Below are 19,143 nucleotides of genomic sequence, written 5' to 3' on the forward strand. Positions count from 1 at the left end.
AATAATTCAAGAGGGATTTGAGCTTTGAAGAGAATAAGGGTGTTTTTTTTGTTGTTGTAGTTATCTTAACTAGGGCTTCTAGATCTTTAGTAAGACTTTCCCACTCTCTACCTTCTCTTATGCTTGATATACAATATAATACTTGGGAACGTTGTCAAAGCTTCGGTCATTTTAAATTGAGTCTAAACCTGATCATCAAATTTCATTTACACTGATTTCCTAGGGAACAAAAGGATCCTATCCAGGCTTAAGCATAACAGTAAAAATGAGCCATGTAACAGTCTTTTTTGCTGCAATATTAGATTTTGCATATTATTTTAAAATTATATATGTTCCAAAATGAATGGCACCTTTATTCCCTCCTTCTATTCCCCTTGCTCCCCCAAAGGAAAAAAATGTTAGCTAAGCTTCTAAGTTTTCATACATTGCAAAAAAACGAGGCACAGAAACTAAAATTCTAATTAAGCAAAAAATAAAAAAGTATATAAATAATTTAATGTTGAGTTTATTATCAACACTTTCATATTCTGCATCTGACGGAATGCAATTTTGTGTAAAGTTAGTGTTATCTCCTCCTGATTAATAGAGAATATTGAAAAATAAAAAAATAAAGTCATTTATTAAGGAGACTAACAATGAGCGGTGGGGGTGGGGAAGCAGGAGTTGAGGACACAAGCATCTAGGATGACTCCGTTTACTTTTCGACAGTTTTTTGAAAAACGTTCATTCCTTCTCTACTTTGTGTTGCCTGAGAACCACTATGGTTTTGTAAAGTTCTGTTAACAGTAATTACATGTAATCACCCACAGGTACATTTGTTTTGAGCCTATAAATACTATGTTAGTCATACTAAACTATCTCCCTTGCTTACTTGTAAAAAGAAAAATATATTATGTATTTTTATAAAGTTAACACTGAGGGCAGAGGAAAGGGGAGGAGAAGCAGTGTACAGTCACAGTTTCTCTGGTCCCAGTCACCACACCGGGGTCTAGCTCAGGCCACCTGGTCAAGCAGTGTCTGAGGAGGAGTCGTAGGAGGCCGAGACGATGAAATTGCTGCTGCTGGAGTGCCCGGCCACGGACTGGGCGGCCTGCTGGCTCAGATTGTTACAGATCAGCACCAGCTGGTTGCTCTGGGCCTCGGACAGGGTGCTGCAGCTCTGATACACGCTGAAGTTGGTTTTCCTGCCGGGGATGTTGCCCTTCTCACACATGGTCTTCACCATCTTGGCCAGCTTGTTCTTGCCGAGGGCCTGGCAGTTGTACCAATGCAGAGCCGCCAAGTTCACGACCGGCTTGATGGACAGGTAGAAAGGGGCATCCTCGTAGCGCATGGCCGGGGGCCGCCGCTGGGCATACTCCTTGTAGTCCTGGACGGGGCACGTCTGGGGGGCGTGCTGGGTGGCATACACGCGGGAGTCCGTGCCCCCTCTCTTGGTCTTGGCATTCAGGTCACCGCCGGTGTCCTGACCCATCCACTCTAAGTATTCCAGCCCCGTTTCTGTGACCCGCAGCCGGATGTCACCCCACTTCAAGGTCGATCCATGGAAGCCTGTGCAATGCCCGAAAGCCTTGGTGTTGTTGAGCCAGACGAGGTTGAGCAGACCCTCGGGGTTATAGCGGCTCAGCAGCCCTCTTTTCCGCAGGATGAGCTCATCGGCGAAGGTGAGCTTCATGGACTTGTGTGGCTTATTTCCCTTTCCTTTGCAGCGGAGTTCGATCTGCTTCTGCTTCAGGGCCTCCTGGGAACGCTTGAATTCCTTGTCCCTGGTGATACTGTAGCCGTACCTGTGTTCTTTTAGGTACCGTTCAAGCCCACACTGGTAGTTGGCCAAGCTGTTGGGCTCATATTCGGACCCGTCCTTCTGCCTGGCATCTACAAAGAAAGAGGCAAGGTAGGCATCCAACTCCTTGCAAGGGATGACATAGATCTCTCTTGTCTCCGAAGGGTACTTGGAGATGAGGAACTCGCGGAAATTGCGGAGCGCGGTCTGCGTGCTCCGGATGGTTTTCTCATTCTGCTCTCTGCTGAGCTCAGCTGCTCTTTCATCCTGGTCTGCAACAAATTGGGGAGGGGAGGGATAGAGAGGGTGTTGATGAGTTCAGACAATGCACTTTCTACTCTGAAATAAAGTTTCCTTTTATAATGAAAAGGGAAAGAAGGAATCAATTTTACAGTGATGGCTGATAAATGTTATTTATATACCTGTGGCATTGTAATAGCCAATTGCTATATTTACAAATGATGTGCTAGACAAAGGTATGGTGGCCCTTTACCATCAAAATGAGCATCTTGTATCATTAGCACATAGCTGAGTGCATGAAGGTTTGTGGAAAGAGTGAGATCAGAGGCTGCCTTTGTTTTAGGAAAAAATGTGCGACATTTAGGAAAACTTGAATTTGTAAGGTTGCTCAGCGAAAGGAAGTCTTTGGAATAACCACATACAACAGTAAAAAGAAATTTTCTAACAAATAAAATTTTATTCGCAAAACACACTCCTTTTTGTGTTACTGTACACATTTATAAACGATCATGTTATTTTAAAATGACAATCCTAAGGTATAATTGCCCAAATCCTCATAACTTTATAAAATGAAATAAATTAAAATTCACTAAACTAGCAAATGAGACTTTTTATAGGCACATTTTTGAGATATTTCCAAAATTCAAACATGCACAGTATATTTTATGCTTCACTGGACTGAGCTTTCAGTTATGTTAATTCCATTTGAAATTGTTTCTATATCAACAGTGAAGATGTGTACAAAAACATGTCTCTTCCCATCAAAGAAATGGAAGCCACAGGTTACATGTAACCTTTAGCATGCTGGCTTCCTTTACTGTTTGCATGTAAAGCCAAAGGCGCCAGCACATCTGTTTGTTTTGGCTACTTGTTCAAATATCTATCACAGCAGTCTTCGAACTTCAAATAAAGACTTTCTAAGAAAGAAACATTCACAGACAACTTTGGGGAATAAAATATCCAGTTCCTCAACTTTCCCATGGAATCCTTTCTAAAACGTGTCTGTCTGAAATAAAGGCTGTTTGCATATGCTGCTATCTCAAATCTACCATGGCACCTACTCTGGGGTGTAAAAGACTTAGCGAGGCCAAACACGATTTATAAATTGGTGATTAAATTCGCAATGTTTCTTGTCCTCTGTCTTATCCGTATCCTAATACAGTCTAACCATACCACGAGAAGCAGGGTAATGGGGCCTAAACTGTGCTCTGAATTCAGAACTTTTCAAAGGGGCTATTTTTAGGCCAGTGAGGTTGAATCTTTTAATCACATGAAATACTGATCCTATTTGCGGTCAATCTCCATTTTATGTAACATTCAATATTTTCTACATACTTTTTACAAAAATACTTGAATTAAACCTAACAATGAAAACCTTAGGGTGTCCATTTAAGAATGAGTGAGTGGTATTCAGTTTTTCAAAGTTCTTTTCAAGGGTATTCGAGTAAAAGAATTTAAGTCTGTTGAACGTAAGCATCATTAGTTGGTATCCTCTAAGTAGAAAGGATGAGAGACCTTGGTTCTTTGAATGAGTGGTCACTTATTTCTTGCTGTACCATCCACAAGAACCTTAATATTTATTAAACCTAACTCTAGGCTTTTCAAAAGGAGAAGCCATCCATAAAATCTAGTATAGGTATGTCCCCATTTTTGAAAGTCTGCATGATGCCACTTCACTTTTGCAAAAGATCTACATTAGTAGCACCTGGTTTTTACTAAGAAAAAGAAATCTGAAGAGGATTTTCGCAAAATAGCATTCAGTGTTGGTTTTGCAATGAGCTGTTACAGAAGCTGCACAAACTCCAAACAGGTAAGAGTTGCCCCACCAAGCTCCTTCCCTGGGACCCAGACCCAGCATCTCAGCATCCAGCCCCACAGCACTGAACTGTGTCTGAGAGCATCGGCGCTGTGTATCTCCATTTATTCTGTGCATCCGTTAGCAAGGTGTGTCCTAAGGTATAAGAAAAGCCAAGAGAGCTTGTAGGGTTGAAATGATGAGCATGAAACAAGGCATAAATTAAGATCTTCAATCGTGGTCAACGAAATAAGGACATATAAGTCAATGGTAAGTGTTGATTCACTCTATGTGCCATTTTGGTTTAAGACAATCTTTATTGGAATGCTCTATGGGAGAAACATGCACGCTGAAATGGGTCTGCAAAAACCCATAGGTCTGTGACCTGAAGGGGGACTCCATAAGGAGCCCCAACACTAGCTCAGGAACTCAAGGTTTTTACAAACCAATTTCCTGTACTTAGTTACATAGTCTTCATGACCCATAATCCAATTATTACCTCCCTTATTAGGAGATGGGATGGGAAAACATAATTAGAGCGGTATCTTGTGTTCTCACTTAATTTGAGATTATGTTAGATTTTTTTTTTTAGAATTATGTTAGATTTAAATTCAGATCCATTTGCTTCTATTGCTATAGCACTCAACAAAAAATAAACTCAGCATCACACTCCTTTTATGACTTTATGAAATACATCTGAAGCAATAAAACACATATCTCGATATTTAACTTATTATTTCCATTTAAGAGTATTTTGTCCTCTCACTCGATGCAGAAAACAAATGATATTCAAGTTCTCCTTATAAATCACTGAATGATAACTCCATCAGCTCATTAAATAAAATATATTTTAACTCTGGAAAGTAAAAGAAAAGGTAAAAAGAAATCTGGTGAGATTTACATTTATGAAGCTGCAGCTGGAATGAATATTTCATCCACATATGTGGGTACCCATGTTGCCTCCTAGCATTTCAAGAAGACCTGTGGGGTGTAGTTCAAGGGTAAGTTCCTGATGGTTCTATAGATTCCATCATAACTAGACGAGAAGACTATTACACATAAAACTAATTTTAAAAAAGACCATACACAGCTGTATAGTTAGGAATAGAGTTTGTGGCTCTAGAATCTAGATCTTATGGGAATTCAGAAAGAAAAAAGAGAGAAGTCAAATAGAGCTTGAGCAATGTATTAAGTAATGAGTACCATTAGGTTAATAGAATAGGAAGGCAGAACATTCCAGGAAGAAACTGCATGAGCAGAGGGAAAGAGATGGGAAGGAATCTGGCTTCTGCTCATGAAGACTGTAAAACCCCCGATCCTGGTTTGGGGGTGGGAGAAGGGCTGGAGCGGGGAATAAAGCTAGATCAGTAAAGCAACCACTGAGAGTTGTATATTGTCATTATAAATATAACACCAAAGAGAGGAGACTGAATAATTTTAGTGCAAAGAACCTCTAAATGCCATGAAAAAGCTGATTTTTTTTTTGGGGGGGGGGTGTCAGTACCCCAATTCTCTACCTTAGACATTCTTTATTCCCCTTATTCTGTTATTTTCTTCCACAAATCTGCTTCCATCTGACATACCTGACATGTTTATTTGATAGCCTGCTTAGCATATTGTCTCCCGAGTGGGCTGTGAGCTCCGTAGGAGCCAGGACTAAATTGCTTTATTCCCAAAGTACGGAAAAACACTCGAGAATGTAGCATTCATTAAAAATGTGTCTACTGAATTAACACAAAAGCTGACAGGAAAGTTATTGGAATAACTCTGTGTGTATAATTACACAATTCACTTTAGGCCATTTAGAAAGGACTGCATTTAGAAAGGATTAAACAAAAACCAGTGGCATAAAATCAAACTTTGGGACTCACAAACATAATCTCAGTCACTTTGCTAAGGCTCTTCTGAGAGCTGCCTGTGGTCAGGGCAGGTGATGTGGACATCTATAATAACAGTACAGAATGACTTATGAGGCCACTGGAACCTTTTTGCTGGGTAATTCCCCAGGAAATAAAGACTTATCGGCATTTGCACAAACTGCTCCAAGACAATATCTTTATCTTACTCTTAAGATGAGGAAAAAAATAATCCTATCTAATAAAAGAGTAATATGCAAATTGACCATCACTCCAACACACAAGATGGCCGCCACAAGATGGCCAGCAGGGGAGGGCAGTTAGGGGTGACCAGGCCAGCAAAGGAAGGAAGTTGGGGGCAACCGGGCCTGTAGGGAAGGGCAGTTGGGGGGGACCTAGGCTTGCAGGGGAGAGCAGTAAGGGGCAAACAGGCTGGCAGGAAAGCAGTTAGGCATCAATCAGGCTGTCAGGGGAGTGGTTAGGGAGTGATCAGGCTGGCAAGCAGAAACAGTTAGGGGCAATCATGAAGGCAAGCAGATGAGCATTTGGGAGCCAGCAGTCCTAGATTGTGAGAGGGATGTCCCAGATTGGAGAGGGTGCAGGCTGGGCTTAGGGACACACATCCTCATGCACGAATTTCGTGCACCAGGCCTCTTGTACTTTAATAAAAGTCCATACTAGAATTAATATATCCATAAAATTAAGGGATAGCTCCCTACTCCCAATCCCGACCTCCACCTTAAAAAGAGATTATACTGTCTGGCTGATGTGGCTCAGTGGCTGAGCACTGACCCATGAACCAGGAGGTCAGGGCACATGCTGGGTAGTGGGCTCCACCCTCAGGAGGGGGCCTGCAGGAGGCCACTGATCAATGATTCTCTCTCATCATCATTGATGTGTCTCTCTACCCTTCTCCCTTCCTCTCTCTGAAATCAATAAAAATATTTTTTGAACTATTAAAAAAACAAATAAAAAGAGATTATACTGACATTATGGTGTCATCTATTGGATAATTATTTCTTCCATACATATATTCATTTGAAAGATGTTTTCTTATGACTCTTTCTAGGTTCAAAGAAAATAATCTTGGTATTTAAAAACACACACACACACACACACAACAATCCTGGTTGGTCATCTCAGGAGCTGTGTTAGAAGCTTCAATTTTATTCGTCTGGCTCTTCCGCCATGCTGCCAGCGTGAGTGGGACAGCCCATGCTAGCGTGAAGATGGCTCTTTTGTTTACTGCATCGGACTCGGCTCCCTGGTGGTCCTTGGGGATCACGAATTCGTCTGGTATCCCCAGCCAGGACCATGAGGGACCCCGGTCCAGAGAGCCTGACTGGCCGCGGTAGGTGTGTGTTTGTCTGTGTTTTTGTGTGAGCGCTCTGGAGGGACTGCCCCTCCATCGGGGCTCTCACCTGGGTGTTTGCCGGCTGCTGCGTCAGCCAAGGTTTGAGCCCGGATTCGAATCTGTAATAAATTCTAGCTGGCTTAATCAAAAAAAAAAAAAAAATTTTTTTTATTCGTCTGGGGTTACAAAAATTGTATTTGCCAACATTCTTATTTCATTTTTTAGAACAGCGATAGTTCCTAACCCCTACAATTTACTGAAAAAAATAATGAGCTAGATTTACTTTAAAAGAGAAAAACAACTTGATATATAAACCTTATAACTACCATAAAACACACTTAGAAATCAGTGTCTTCTTTCTCCTTTAAACACACACCTCCTTGCACATTTTTATATTTTCTCCTAAACTTTAAAACACAGGCTACTTTCTAGGATTGTTCACGTCGCTAATTGAAGCCAGACTTGCATGCTATTATAGCTATCTGGCCAGTAAATTATTTTTATGCTCGATTAATCTTTTCCAACAGTGGGCATAAAACACATTTCCTACATAAACATTCAGGAGCATGAAAATTCAGAACAATAGTACCAGTTAGTGCAGTATGATTCTTGATGGTGGTTTTCACTGAAGCAGAAATCACTTAAATAAACATTAGTCATCTGCTCATTTCTCCTCATTGTATGTTATGTGACTCTAAAGCATCTGGAAAAATTTCACCTTAACAGAAATTTAGCAATCAAATAGAGCACGAAAATTACTAGTATTATTAAACAAATAAAGTACAGGAAAACCACCACCACTGCCGCCTTTCTCCATCCTGGCTGGTGTGGCTCAGTTGGTTGGGTTTCATCGTAGGCACCAAAAGGTTTCTGTTTGATTCCCGGTCAGGGCACATGCCTGGGTTGTGGGTTCAATCCCTGTGTAGGGGACGTGCAAGAAGCAGCCAACTGATGTTTATTTTTAATAAATTAAAAATAAACTCTTCTCCTCCCATGCATATTCTCTGTTACCTCTATCTATGAGCTTAATCAGGCCAAGGAGCTGTGTTAGAAGGTGGAGTAAGACACTGCATGGGTACAGGAGGTTAGACAATGGACCTTGCAGATCCTCACAAGGAATTAATTTATGGCCTAGAGTAGGGGTGTCGAACTCAATCAGAGAAGGGGCCAAAATCTAAAATCCAGCCTAAATCGCGGGCCGAATGGTTTACTGAACAGTCATAAACTGTCATTGTGATGGAAACGCAGCGGAGTGCAGTGATGACAGCACGGTGCGGGCCACATTGCAAGGCCTGGCGGGACGGATTTGGCCCGCGGGCCTTGTGTTTGACACATGTGGCCTAGAGGGTGCAGGAATGAGTCTGCTTTTTTTAAATTTTATTTATTTATTTATTTTATTTCAGAGAGAAGAGTCTGCATTTGAAAAAACACACATAAATGATTTCAGCCTAGCAGATTTGGCTCAGTGGATAGAGTCGGCTTGAGGACCGAAGGGTCCCGCCTGGGTTTGATGCCGGTCAAGGGCACATACCTCTGTAAGAGGCTCCTCTCTGGTCTGGGCCCTGGTCTGAACTCGTGCAGGATGCAACTAATTAATGTATTTCTCTCACATCGATATTACTCTCTGTTTTTCCCTCTCTCTAAAAATCAATGGAAAAATAACCTCAGGTGAAGATTGAAAACAACTGATTTCAGAGAGGAGGAAGAAAGGGAGGGAGGGAGGGAGTATGGCATACAATAGGAAAGCAAATCACTTAGCTCAGCACTGGGCACATAAAGCATCTAGTTCAACTCTTTAGACATCTCACTGCTTAGAGATATGTCCTAGCTGTGCCGGTGTGGCTCAGTGGTTGAGCAACGGCCTATGAACCAGGAGGTCATGGTTCAATTTCCTAGTCAGGGAATACGCCTGGTTTGTGGGCTTGATCTCCAGTGTGGGGCATGCAGGAGGCAGCCGATCAATGATTCTCATCATTGATGTTTCTCTCTCTCTCTCTCTCTCCCCCTTCCTCTCTGAAATAAATTTAAATATATGTAAAGAAATGTATTTCAACTCAGGAAATCAAAGTTTTTCCACTTAGTTCAACTGAGTCCCTCCTCTATTGATGCTTCAATGTGTAGCAAATATATGCTACGTCTTTCAATCTATGAAAGTCACCAATGTTAGGCATATCCTGCCACAGACATATATAATCAGCTGACATAATCAATCTATATCTAAAACAACTGTCAGGAGACCTTCCATTCCACATGACCTAGAATCCTGGGATTGGACAATCTTATTGTGTCACTGTAAGAAGAGACATAATGTGACTATATGAATTCAGTACAGGACTGAGGGTAAAATCATGCAATTCCCTCCTCTAAGAACACTGTGTTTTTTAAATGAAGTAAAGGAGGGGTTCTCCTCAATTGCAACCTTCCCTCAAAAAAGAGCTGTACATCCCAGGAGGGACTTAATGAGCCTTGTGGTCCATTCTGCCAGCCAGGGACAGCGGTAGCCTAGCCATATTTGCTTAGAAAGAGAGAATTCAAACAGGCTTCACACATAAAGGAGATGCTTCATTCAGGGACAACAAAAAAGGCAAAAAAAGGAGGCCAGATGACAGGAGTGAATAAAAGCTAGATGAAGCTTCTCAAATCTCAAACTTAATTTCAAGTCACAGGAAAGAAATTAAGCATTCCAAAGGCAAAAGAATAGAACAAGAGAGTAAATATTGTACTCCATTAATCACAATAAGAAGCACTTTCATCTTGGCCAAAATATATTTTAAATCAACCTTAGAATGTGGCTGCATTTTCAGTCTTAGCGGCATGAAACCCACATGACTGTAATTAATGTAATAAATCATGCTGTGGAATTTCCTACACAATCTGACAGTACTCATTGACACACTGCTTATTTGAGACTGCAGAGAGGTTTCGCCCCCACTTTTTTATTATACAGCCAGAGTCACTGAATCAAGAGTACCTTCTAGGATGTCTGAAATATCTGCTGCTGATATAATACATATTAATAAAATAGGTAGTGGGCTGCTGCCATCAGAATTTGATATACAAAACATCACATCCAATTTTTAAAAAGAAACTTGTTTTTTAATTCTCACTTTTCTGCTTAGGGCAGTTGTTTAAGATACATGGATTCATTATAGATGTGACGTTTACATTTTCCAGTTTCAGTCATGAGGCCATAGCATTACACATGTGTCTCACTCTCCAAATTAATTCTATGATTCCATTGCTACATAGCACAGGATACTGTTAAACAGCATTTTTCACTGGCCTATATGTGCTCTTTCATTGTTTTCCAACATCTAGATCCTTTAAGCAAAATTTTATTGAATAGTACATCATTTTCACTGGCCTATATGTGCTCTTTCATTGTTTTCCAACATCTAGATCCTTTAACAAAATTTTATTGAATAGTACATCATTTTCAAAAGTAAAAACTAATTTTGCCAGGACTGGTTTGGCTCAATGGAAGAGCGTCGGCTTGGGGACTGAAGGGCCCCGGGTTCGATTCCGGTCAAGGGCATGTACCTTGGTTGTGGGCATATCCCCAGTAGGGGGTGTGCAAGAGGCAGCTGATCGATGACTCTCATTGATGTTTCTAACTCTCTGTCTCTCTCCCTTCCTCTCTGTACAAAAATCAATAAAATATATTAAAAAAAAAAAAAAAGTAAAAACTAATTTTAAAAAGTAAAAATTAGCCCTGTTCAGTTCAGGAATTCAACAATAACCACAATTCATCTCAGCGAGTTTACATATCTTTAACTATGCTTTGCATAAATATCTTGTAATTTAGGAATGTCTGAAGTTTTAATAAACAGATGGTTGAAGGGTCACAAGAGGAAAATATATATTTCCCCTGATAAATTATTTTATTCATGTTATCATAAAAATACATGTTTAATATAAAATTTTTCCCCATATAAAGGCATAAAGAAGAAAGCAAAACTGCCTAAAAATCCATCATCCATAGATAGCCATTGGCTACATTTTGCTGTATAGTTGATTTAAAATTTTATTTTAAAATATAACTCTTTAATCACCACTAAACTTGTGGTGATTAAAGAGTTATATTTTAACTATACACTTCAGTTTTGGGATTTTTTTTTTCTTCTCTTCAAATTTGCTCTGTCTTATGTCCAAGAGGAAAATTATTGGTAACACAGTAATGCCTGGCTAAGTTACTATTTCTGACATATTCCTTTTGATCATCTAAAATTATAGATTTTAAGACTTGAATAAGAACTTGGCATTGGATTTATTATCTATTGGCAACACAGAAGTTCCTTTCTTGGCTCCTAACAATTCCCTATGTCCACTCTTTCTCCCATTCAAACTGCAGCCTGAGTTTTCCCAAAGGAAGCAGAGGAAATTTTTCTTTCTACAAAATTTCCTATGTGCATAGTTGTTTCAACATTCAACAGAAATATATTCAGCACTGCCAACCTGGCAGACACTGTTTTAGGCACACCTGTATAAGTCTCCTCAACTGTTGAACACTTCTATTCTCTCCTTGGGGGGAACAATGAGACAGTAACAGTAGGTGGAGATTGGGACTAGAAAAGGAAGAATAAAAACTGTAAGTTTTGGCAATCAAGTTTCTGAAGAAATAAAGAAAACTGAGGGACGTTTAAGTGTGAGGTGGGAGGACGCTGAAACATGTCAGACAGCGTCACCTTGGCAAGTGAGCCAACTGGTTAAGGCATGAACTTGGACACCAAACTGCCGGGGTCAGAATCTCAGCTCTCCCACACTATCACTGTCTGATCTCCAGCAAGGTCAACCATTTGAGCGATAGTTCTGTACCTGTAAAATGGAGTTAATTATAGTCCCAACTGCATAGGGCTGTGGGAACTCGGTTCCATAAGTAATTAAGTGAAATAATAAGCACTCTGCAAATACTGACTATTTTACTGCTGTCTGGCATGAAGCAATCAAAGGGCGCTAGCAGCACAGGGTCCTGCCCGCTGAAGGGCAGTTTGGAAGTAAAATAGTCGTCAGCATTTGTTAGCAGTTCATCAGTGTGTCAGTCAGAATGGAGTATCTGAGAAGCACTTTTCACGAGTTTGCCAAAATCCTGCAGCTCCGGTGATAGAACAAACCCAAGCACAGTCCGTGAATTTAAGAGATGAAATGCTCTTACCACAACAGAAATAGCTATAACAAACTTTCGATAAGAAACCATTTCTTCCCTTAAATAGAATTCAATGTTCACAACTGCATATCTTAATTAGTGAGAATCAAAATGTGAAGGCACCTCTTACTGAAAGTGCATAATATAGTAAAACACACAAAGGAATTATTAATCAACTTGAAACAAAAGATGTATAGCACATAAAGCCAAGGAAAACAGATAACATAAAAATGGAAATGCACAAAATTCTAATAAATTACCTCCTCCTTTTCTGAGTTGGGCTATTAATATTCATTAAATTCCACCCGAGAAGAAGTTGCATAATGGCTTGAAGGATGTTAACTCAGTGGATAATAAACCATTTTTTTTTTAAAAAAAGTTCACACTAAAATAAAAATTAAATTATCTTCCTTATATAGATTAGCTTTGTATTTATAAGTACATGCAAAACAGGAAAATAAAGCTTTTTTCTCCACAATAAAATGGCTGCTTTCCATTATACAGAATAATAATTTAGCAGCAATAACTGTAACTGTATAAAGGTGCAGAAGAAACCAACACCAGGTTTCTGTCCTGTGTTCTTAAATGTGAACAAACAATCAGACTAGGCATCAAGAGAAGTGGCAACTTTAAAGAGAAGGATAAAGATGAAGGAACAGGAAAGCCGAGGAAAAGATAATTCAAGGACAAAAGATGCATGCTTTTTTAATTCTCAAAGAGTTGAGGGATTAATTAATACATATAATCCTTTCAAAGGAACAATAAAGGAAAACTTTTTAAAAAATCACATTATAGGCAAATTTTAGCAATTTAAAGATTCAAAGTTTTTAAAAAATACTTTTTTTTATTGCTTTTTAGAGAGAGAGGAAGGGAGAGGGAGAAAGAGAAACATCTATGTGAGAGCAGAACATTGATCGGTTGCCTCCTGCAGGCCCCCTACTTGGGATAAAGTTTCAAAGTTTTCTTTCCACATATCCATTCTTGGGAAATTATTTGATGGACTCCAAAAAATGAGGGGAAAAATAGAGGAATACATAAAATCTTGGGAACAGTGGATACGACCCAGAGGAAACCTCAGGGTGGGAGGGTCACCTCAGGCTTACATTAAATTAATAGTTCAAATTGAAGCAGGAAGACGTAAGACCCAAAATGGTAATTTGGGGAGGACCACTCTGCTATTCTGTCAAGAAATGCCACAAAAAAATTTTGGAAAACATATATAAAAATACTAAAATCAGAACAGTAGCATGCTTCATTGAGTATAAGGTGCACTTCACATTTTAAACATCTCTGAAATTTGCCTCAAAATCCTTGGTGATTATAGTTTAATTGGTCAACTGCTTTTTTTTCTTTGTGGAACATAAAATAATAGTACGTCTTACAATCAATGACATTGCAGATACAATGAAATATAGTAACAGTAATAATAATGCCGGGACACACTTATTGAGGACCCTGCGCCAGAAATTGCTCTAAAACCCTTTACATGGATTAAGTCATTTATCCCCAGAGGCTGTGAAATTCATCAGGATGGAAAGAAATTCCATCTTAGAACACTAAAAGCTATGAACAATATTTACACTGTCTAAATAATATAAATGATGTTTTCAGCTTTTAATGTTCAGAGTCAACCTAAGGATAAAATAAGAAAAGACAGTTATAGCCACAAAAGAGAATGAAAATATTGACGATCGTGTGAAGAGAAGATGGTAAGAAAAAGGGAGGGAAGAATAGAAGAAAGGATAAGAAACACTAATATCTTCACCCTGAGGTTGAGAAAGCATATTTATTTTTCTTATTTTCAAATTTTCTATTGGTTGCTTGTATATTGTAATAGCATAAAATCAAAAATTTTTTCAAAGAGTAATGAAAATGAATTAAATCATCATTTATAATAAGGACACTGTAGTTATTTTTTAAATTGATAAATCAAGAAAAAAACAAAGAAAAGAATTTGTTTTAATTCTTCCACAATTTGTTTAGAATTGTGGAATTGAATGGAAAGGCTCAAAAGAGATTTCCTCTGAAGAGTAGGATTATGAGATGATGAGACTGAGGTGAGACTATTATTGTTTAGCAATATCATTTTATTGATTGCCACATACATGTATTACCTTGATGAAAATAAAGAAAATGGAAAAAAAGGCAGTAAATATTATTGTTTTTGTCTAAAAAAAAAAGCTACCCTATAGTTGTAAGGCAGCACTGAAAAATCAGCTTGATGGTGTATAACTCAAATCAATTAACCAACTAAGGTACATAAATCAGGTTTGCGTGATTGTAAATCTGAACACTGTTCTCATCTAAAATAAAGCTTAAAATCATCTTGTGGCCATAGAAGCATTGTTTATCACTTTTGCCAGGTTATAAAAATACTTCTTCTGGGTCTCACACACTCTTGGGAACACATGCCATTAGTTACATAAATGAGATCTAGCCTGAAAGCGGTTACAGCAGATCACCTGTACTCTGCCCATCCCTGCTGAGACCCAAGATGGTTAGGCAGCTCAGTCTGTGGGAAGGGAAACAGCGATGTGGGACACAGAGGCTGAGACCAACCTATCTGCCCTGAGTCATACATTATTTCATCTTTTCAGACCACAGGAATGAAGACCAAGGCTAGAAAATAAAAGTCAATGCCTCTTCAATTCTGAATTGCTTTCTGACTTCCGAGCAGTCCCAGTCAAACCCAATTTCACTGAAGGAAAATTACATTCTGAGGTTTATAGCTATTTGTTAGTCTGCTGTATTTCGATACATTTTTCATATTTGGAAATCTCAATTGTATTTAGGTGAGTTTCTAAACGTGTATAAATGAGAGTTTTTACTTCGTTTGTGTAATGGAAAAATGCCTTTATTTTTAAGAAATAAACATTTAATTAGGAAGACTTCCTTGTGAAATATTAAAACAAGTGACACTAAGAATGTGCAAGCATTGGAGAAAAAGCTGATAAAACTGATAATTTCTCAGAAAAGTATGCAATTGTACAACAGAGAGCAATTAGCTTGATTTTCTATTTTGCCCTTTAGAAAACTAGCAAACATCTTATTTTTAATTCTTATATAGGTCACTAGTTGTTTGCAAAAACAAGCAATATTATAATTTAAATATAACGAGGCTCCTGTTATTTTTAGCTGAGTAAAAGTTGTTTCAAATAAATTATGATGTAGAATGGGCTGCCTGTAGCCTCTGCATATTTAATTTTCAGCTAAGAAAGACTTGCCTTTCATTTATCATACTGGCTTAATTATTCATTTAACCACTTTCAGTCATATATCATCCTTGAAACAGCCTTAATAAATGTATTATCTAAAGGCAATCAATTTAGTCTTACAAAGTCATTCACAGTTGAATAGCATCTTGGCACCAGTTTTGTGGGTTGTTTTTTTTTTAGTTTTTTTATGTTGTTGTTTTAATCAGGGATGTTTTGAAAGGGCAAGCATTAGGATGTCTCTCTCTCATTAGAGTAGGCAGTATGAAAACAAGAACAATGTTTTGCCCTTATGTTGCTTTACTCTGATAGCCAGCTTGAGCTTGGCAATTTCTAGTCTTCTAATCGGTGTTTGTTGAATGAAAGGGTGACTGATTGGTCATGACTGTTTCGTCCTACACACAGAGAAGGGTGACTTCACTGTAGATATCTGTGGCCTGAAGACCTTTCAGTGTTGCCTACAACAGCGATGTGCTTTTTGACAGAGAATACATGGTGGCAACAGAGATCCCATGAGGCCAAATACTCAAAGGTCATCCAGGTCTGTATTCTCTAACTCTGGAATCAACCTGTCTCCTCCCCTTCAATGCCTCTATTGTCACCTCATTTGAGCACTTACTGCCATCTCCCATTTGTTTATTTGTTTAATTTTTTGGTCATCCTCACCAGAGGATATTTTTCCAATGTCTTTTTGGTAGAGAAGGAAAGACAGAGAGAAATATCGATGTGAGAGAAACACATGGATTGGTTGCCTCCTGCATGAGCCCCAACCAAGGCCCAGGCTGGGGAGGAGCCTGCAACCAAGGTATGTGCCCTTAATCAGAATTGAACCTGGGAACCTTTTGGCCCACAGGCCAATGCTCTATCCATTGAGCCAAACTGGCAAGGGCATCTCCCATCTAGATTACAGTAATACCCTGTAAAATGGCTCTTGTATACCAGTCTCTACTTTCCCACTGCTCTCAGTGTGATCTTCTAAGATAACAAACTGTGTTCCTTGGCTCCCTCCCAGGGCATTTTGACATCACACATGCAGCCTTTCACAAATGGCTCCAGCCTGACTTTCCAGCCACTCTCCTGAATCCTTTGAAATCTACTCAAAGCCTCGATTCCCTAAGTAGTCTGCACTAGTTCATGCCTAATGTCTTTGTCCCATAAGACAGCTGCTCCTTACTATGTTTCACTGCATTTTATAGACTTTCTATACACTTGGAGTTGGGATTGTTGGTTTGCCTGCCTCCTTTACTCAACAATGCATTCCGGGAGCGGGAAATTTGACATTCATCTTGTATTTTCATTAGCCTTATCATATAGATGATCCTAAAAAATATTTGATAAGTTGAAGTGCAAGGCGATATGTCCAGATGCACAGTAGAAGAAGAGACCAAGACACATCTCTCACTATTCCTGGTACAATAAATCCTTTTAAAAAGTATTCTCAGGGAAAAAAGATGATCTTTTTAGGGTATACTCTAAAAAGTCTAGCAGGCTAAACTTTGGAAAAGTAATAGGCATGACCTGAAAATGCAAGGGGAAGGGGACACCATCCAAGTTTAAAGCTATTCCCACACCAAGACAAGCAGAGGTAGGGACCATGCTACTGAGCAGGGACGCCATCCCTCTCAGTTAAAAGTAGGAGACAAAGTCTCTTCTGACTGTGACTCCAAGTAAATCACCTAGTTATCCTATGCCTCATTTCCCATCAAGAAAACAAAAAAACAACTTTTCTTCATGGAATTCAGGTAATGTTGATCCTGGAAATAAAAGTGTTAGGTACATAATAGAGGACATTTTGTTACTGTGATTTTTATTTTATTTTATTTGTTCCAGCAGAAGAATTTAATAAAATCCTGCATGACAGCATCCCATTATAGTCATAGGAGGAAAGCTATAGCATTGAACTTTAGAAGAATAATTCTTAGATCTTTTGTCCATAAACAAGTATACTAGAAGACATATTAAAATTTTACTTTCTTACCAAAATATCCCTCTATATTCAATAACAACAATAACAATGTCAAAATACCCTCTTCATTCCACAATCAATTTTATTTATGATGCACAGTCAATATTTAAAGGTAATCACACTAATGAGCATGGACATGTTCTCAGAAACAAGATGGAATTACAACTGAAATGCAGAAAGCTTCCTCAATAATCAATGGAAAACTCGCAGGAGAGAACCCTAATACTCAAGGGTGGACCGCAAAGAGACTGGTAGGAGGGGCAGAGGCACGAAAGGGCTGGCTGGACACCCACAGACAGCAACTGAAGTCCAAGAGAGAGAGCTCAGCTGTGGGGAGAGGTGCCACTGAGAACTCTGAGATCTAATCTTGAAGCTGGGATAGCACCAAACATATGAAAAGGAATGGGATACTGTCTGCCAGGGAGTGGCAGCTGAAAGTTCAGGAAGGGCCACTGTACAAAAATTCCCTGTAGAGCCACCTTCCTTGTGCTCTGGCAGGAGGGTGAAGTGGACTGGGGCTGTGAGAGATCCCAGGACTGGGGACTTAGGGAATAGAGCTCAGAAGGCAGACACCCTGAGTTTCCTGGGATGAATCATACTTTTTCATATAGACAGCTGCCTTGACTGGGGGAAGACAGTTGACACACCGTACTGGAAAATACCTTGCCCTGAGGCCACTTAAAAGATTAAAAGTAACAATTAGCCTCCAGGCAGAAGCAACTGCCCCACCCTGATGGGGGGAAAAAACTCTCACCATACCTGAAGACTACTGCCTGGGGGCAATTCAAGTCAGAGTCTCTGAAGGATTTGAGTCTTTGCCTGATCCAATTAGTCAGAAACAGCCTTTAACAATGTCCTGCACTAGAGATTGTGAGGTACAGAGTATCTACCTAAAACATAGTCACAAACCCTAACAGACAACCAAAATGAGGAAACAAAGAAACAACCCCCAAATAAAAGTCGTAGTGAATTCTCCAGAAGAAGAGATAAATGAAGCAGAGATAAGAAATTTATGTGAAACACAGTTCAGAGTAATGATGTTAAAAATGTTCAACAGTATGAAAAAAGATATCCCATATATTAAGGAGGTAATATGCAAACTGACCATCGCATCCTCACAAGATGGCTGGCCTATGACCAGATTGGCAGGGGGGTTATTGGGTCGATGACCAAATGACTGAACAAGCAGGCTGTGTGGAACAACCAGGCTGGCGGCGGGATTAGTGAGGGCTGACCAAATGACTGAACAGCAGGCTGCATGGGGCAACCCAGCACCAGAGGGGGAGGAAGGGAGCATGATGGGTAACCAGGCCAGCAGTCATACATATCCCGAAGGTCCCGAATTGGAGAGGGTGCAGGCTGGGCTGAGGTTACCCCAACTCTGGGCAAGAATCTCATGCACCAAGCCTCTAGCAATTACTATAAAAAAGAACAGCCTGAGATAAAGAATGACATAATACAAAATAAAGAACACATTGGAAGGAATACATAGCAGATTAGGGAAAGCTGAGGATCAAATTGAATTAGAAGACAGAATTGAAAATATAAGTCAATCAGAGAACCAAAAAGAAAAAAACAATTAAAAAACAGGAAGACAGCTTAAGGGAGCTGTGGGGCAATGTGAAATGTAACATATTAGAATAGCAGGTGTGCCAGAAGAGGCAGAAAGGAACAGAGGAGGTGTTAGAAAAATTCCCTAGCCTGGTAAAGGAAAAAGTCACACAAGTTCAGGAGGCACAGAGAAATCGAAACAAGAAGAACCCAAACAGACTCAAGCCCAGACACATCATAATT

The 19,143-nt window shown here is 39.5% G+C and overlaps 1 protein-coding gene across 2 annotated transcripts in view; it reads right to left on the reverse strand.

Annotated features, from left to right (window-relative positions):
* Positions 1–19,143, reverse strand: part of KIAA1958 (KIAA1958 ortholog) — an 82,900-nt gene that overhangs the window by 26,890 nt on the left and 36,867 nt on the right. Inside the window, exon 3 of one of the 2 annotated variants that reach the window (XM_045579901.1) lies at positions 1,972–2,055. The exons of the other annotated variant lie outside the window; for it this stretch is intronic. Within the exon in view, the coding sequence (XP_045435857.1) occupies positions 1,972–2,055 (84 nt within the window). The remainder of the gene's footprint in view (positions 1–1,971; positions 2,056–19,143) is intronic. 2 annotated transcript variants of the gene reach the window in all.

The sequence above is a fragment of the Pipistrellus kuhlii genome, unplaced genomic scaffold (assembly GCF_014108245.1).
Source record: "Pipistrellus kuhlii isolate mPipKuh1 unplaced genomic scaffold, mPipKuh1.p scaffold_m20_p_12, whole genome shotgun sequence".
Classification (NCBI taxonomy): Eukaryota; Metazoa; Chordata; class Mammalia; order Chiroptera; family Vespertilionidae; genus Pipistrellus; species Pipistrellus kuhlii.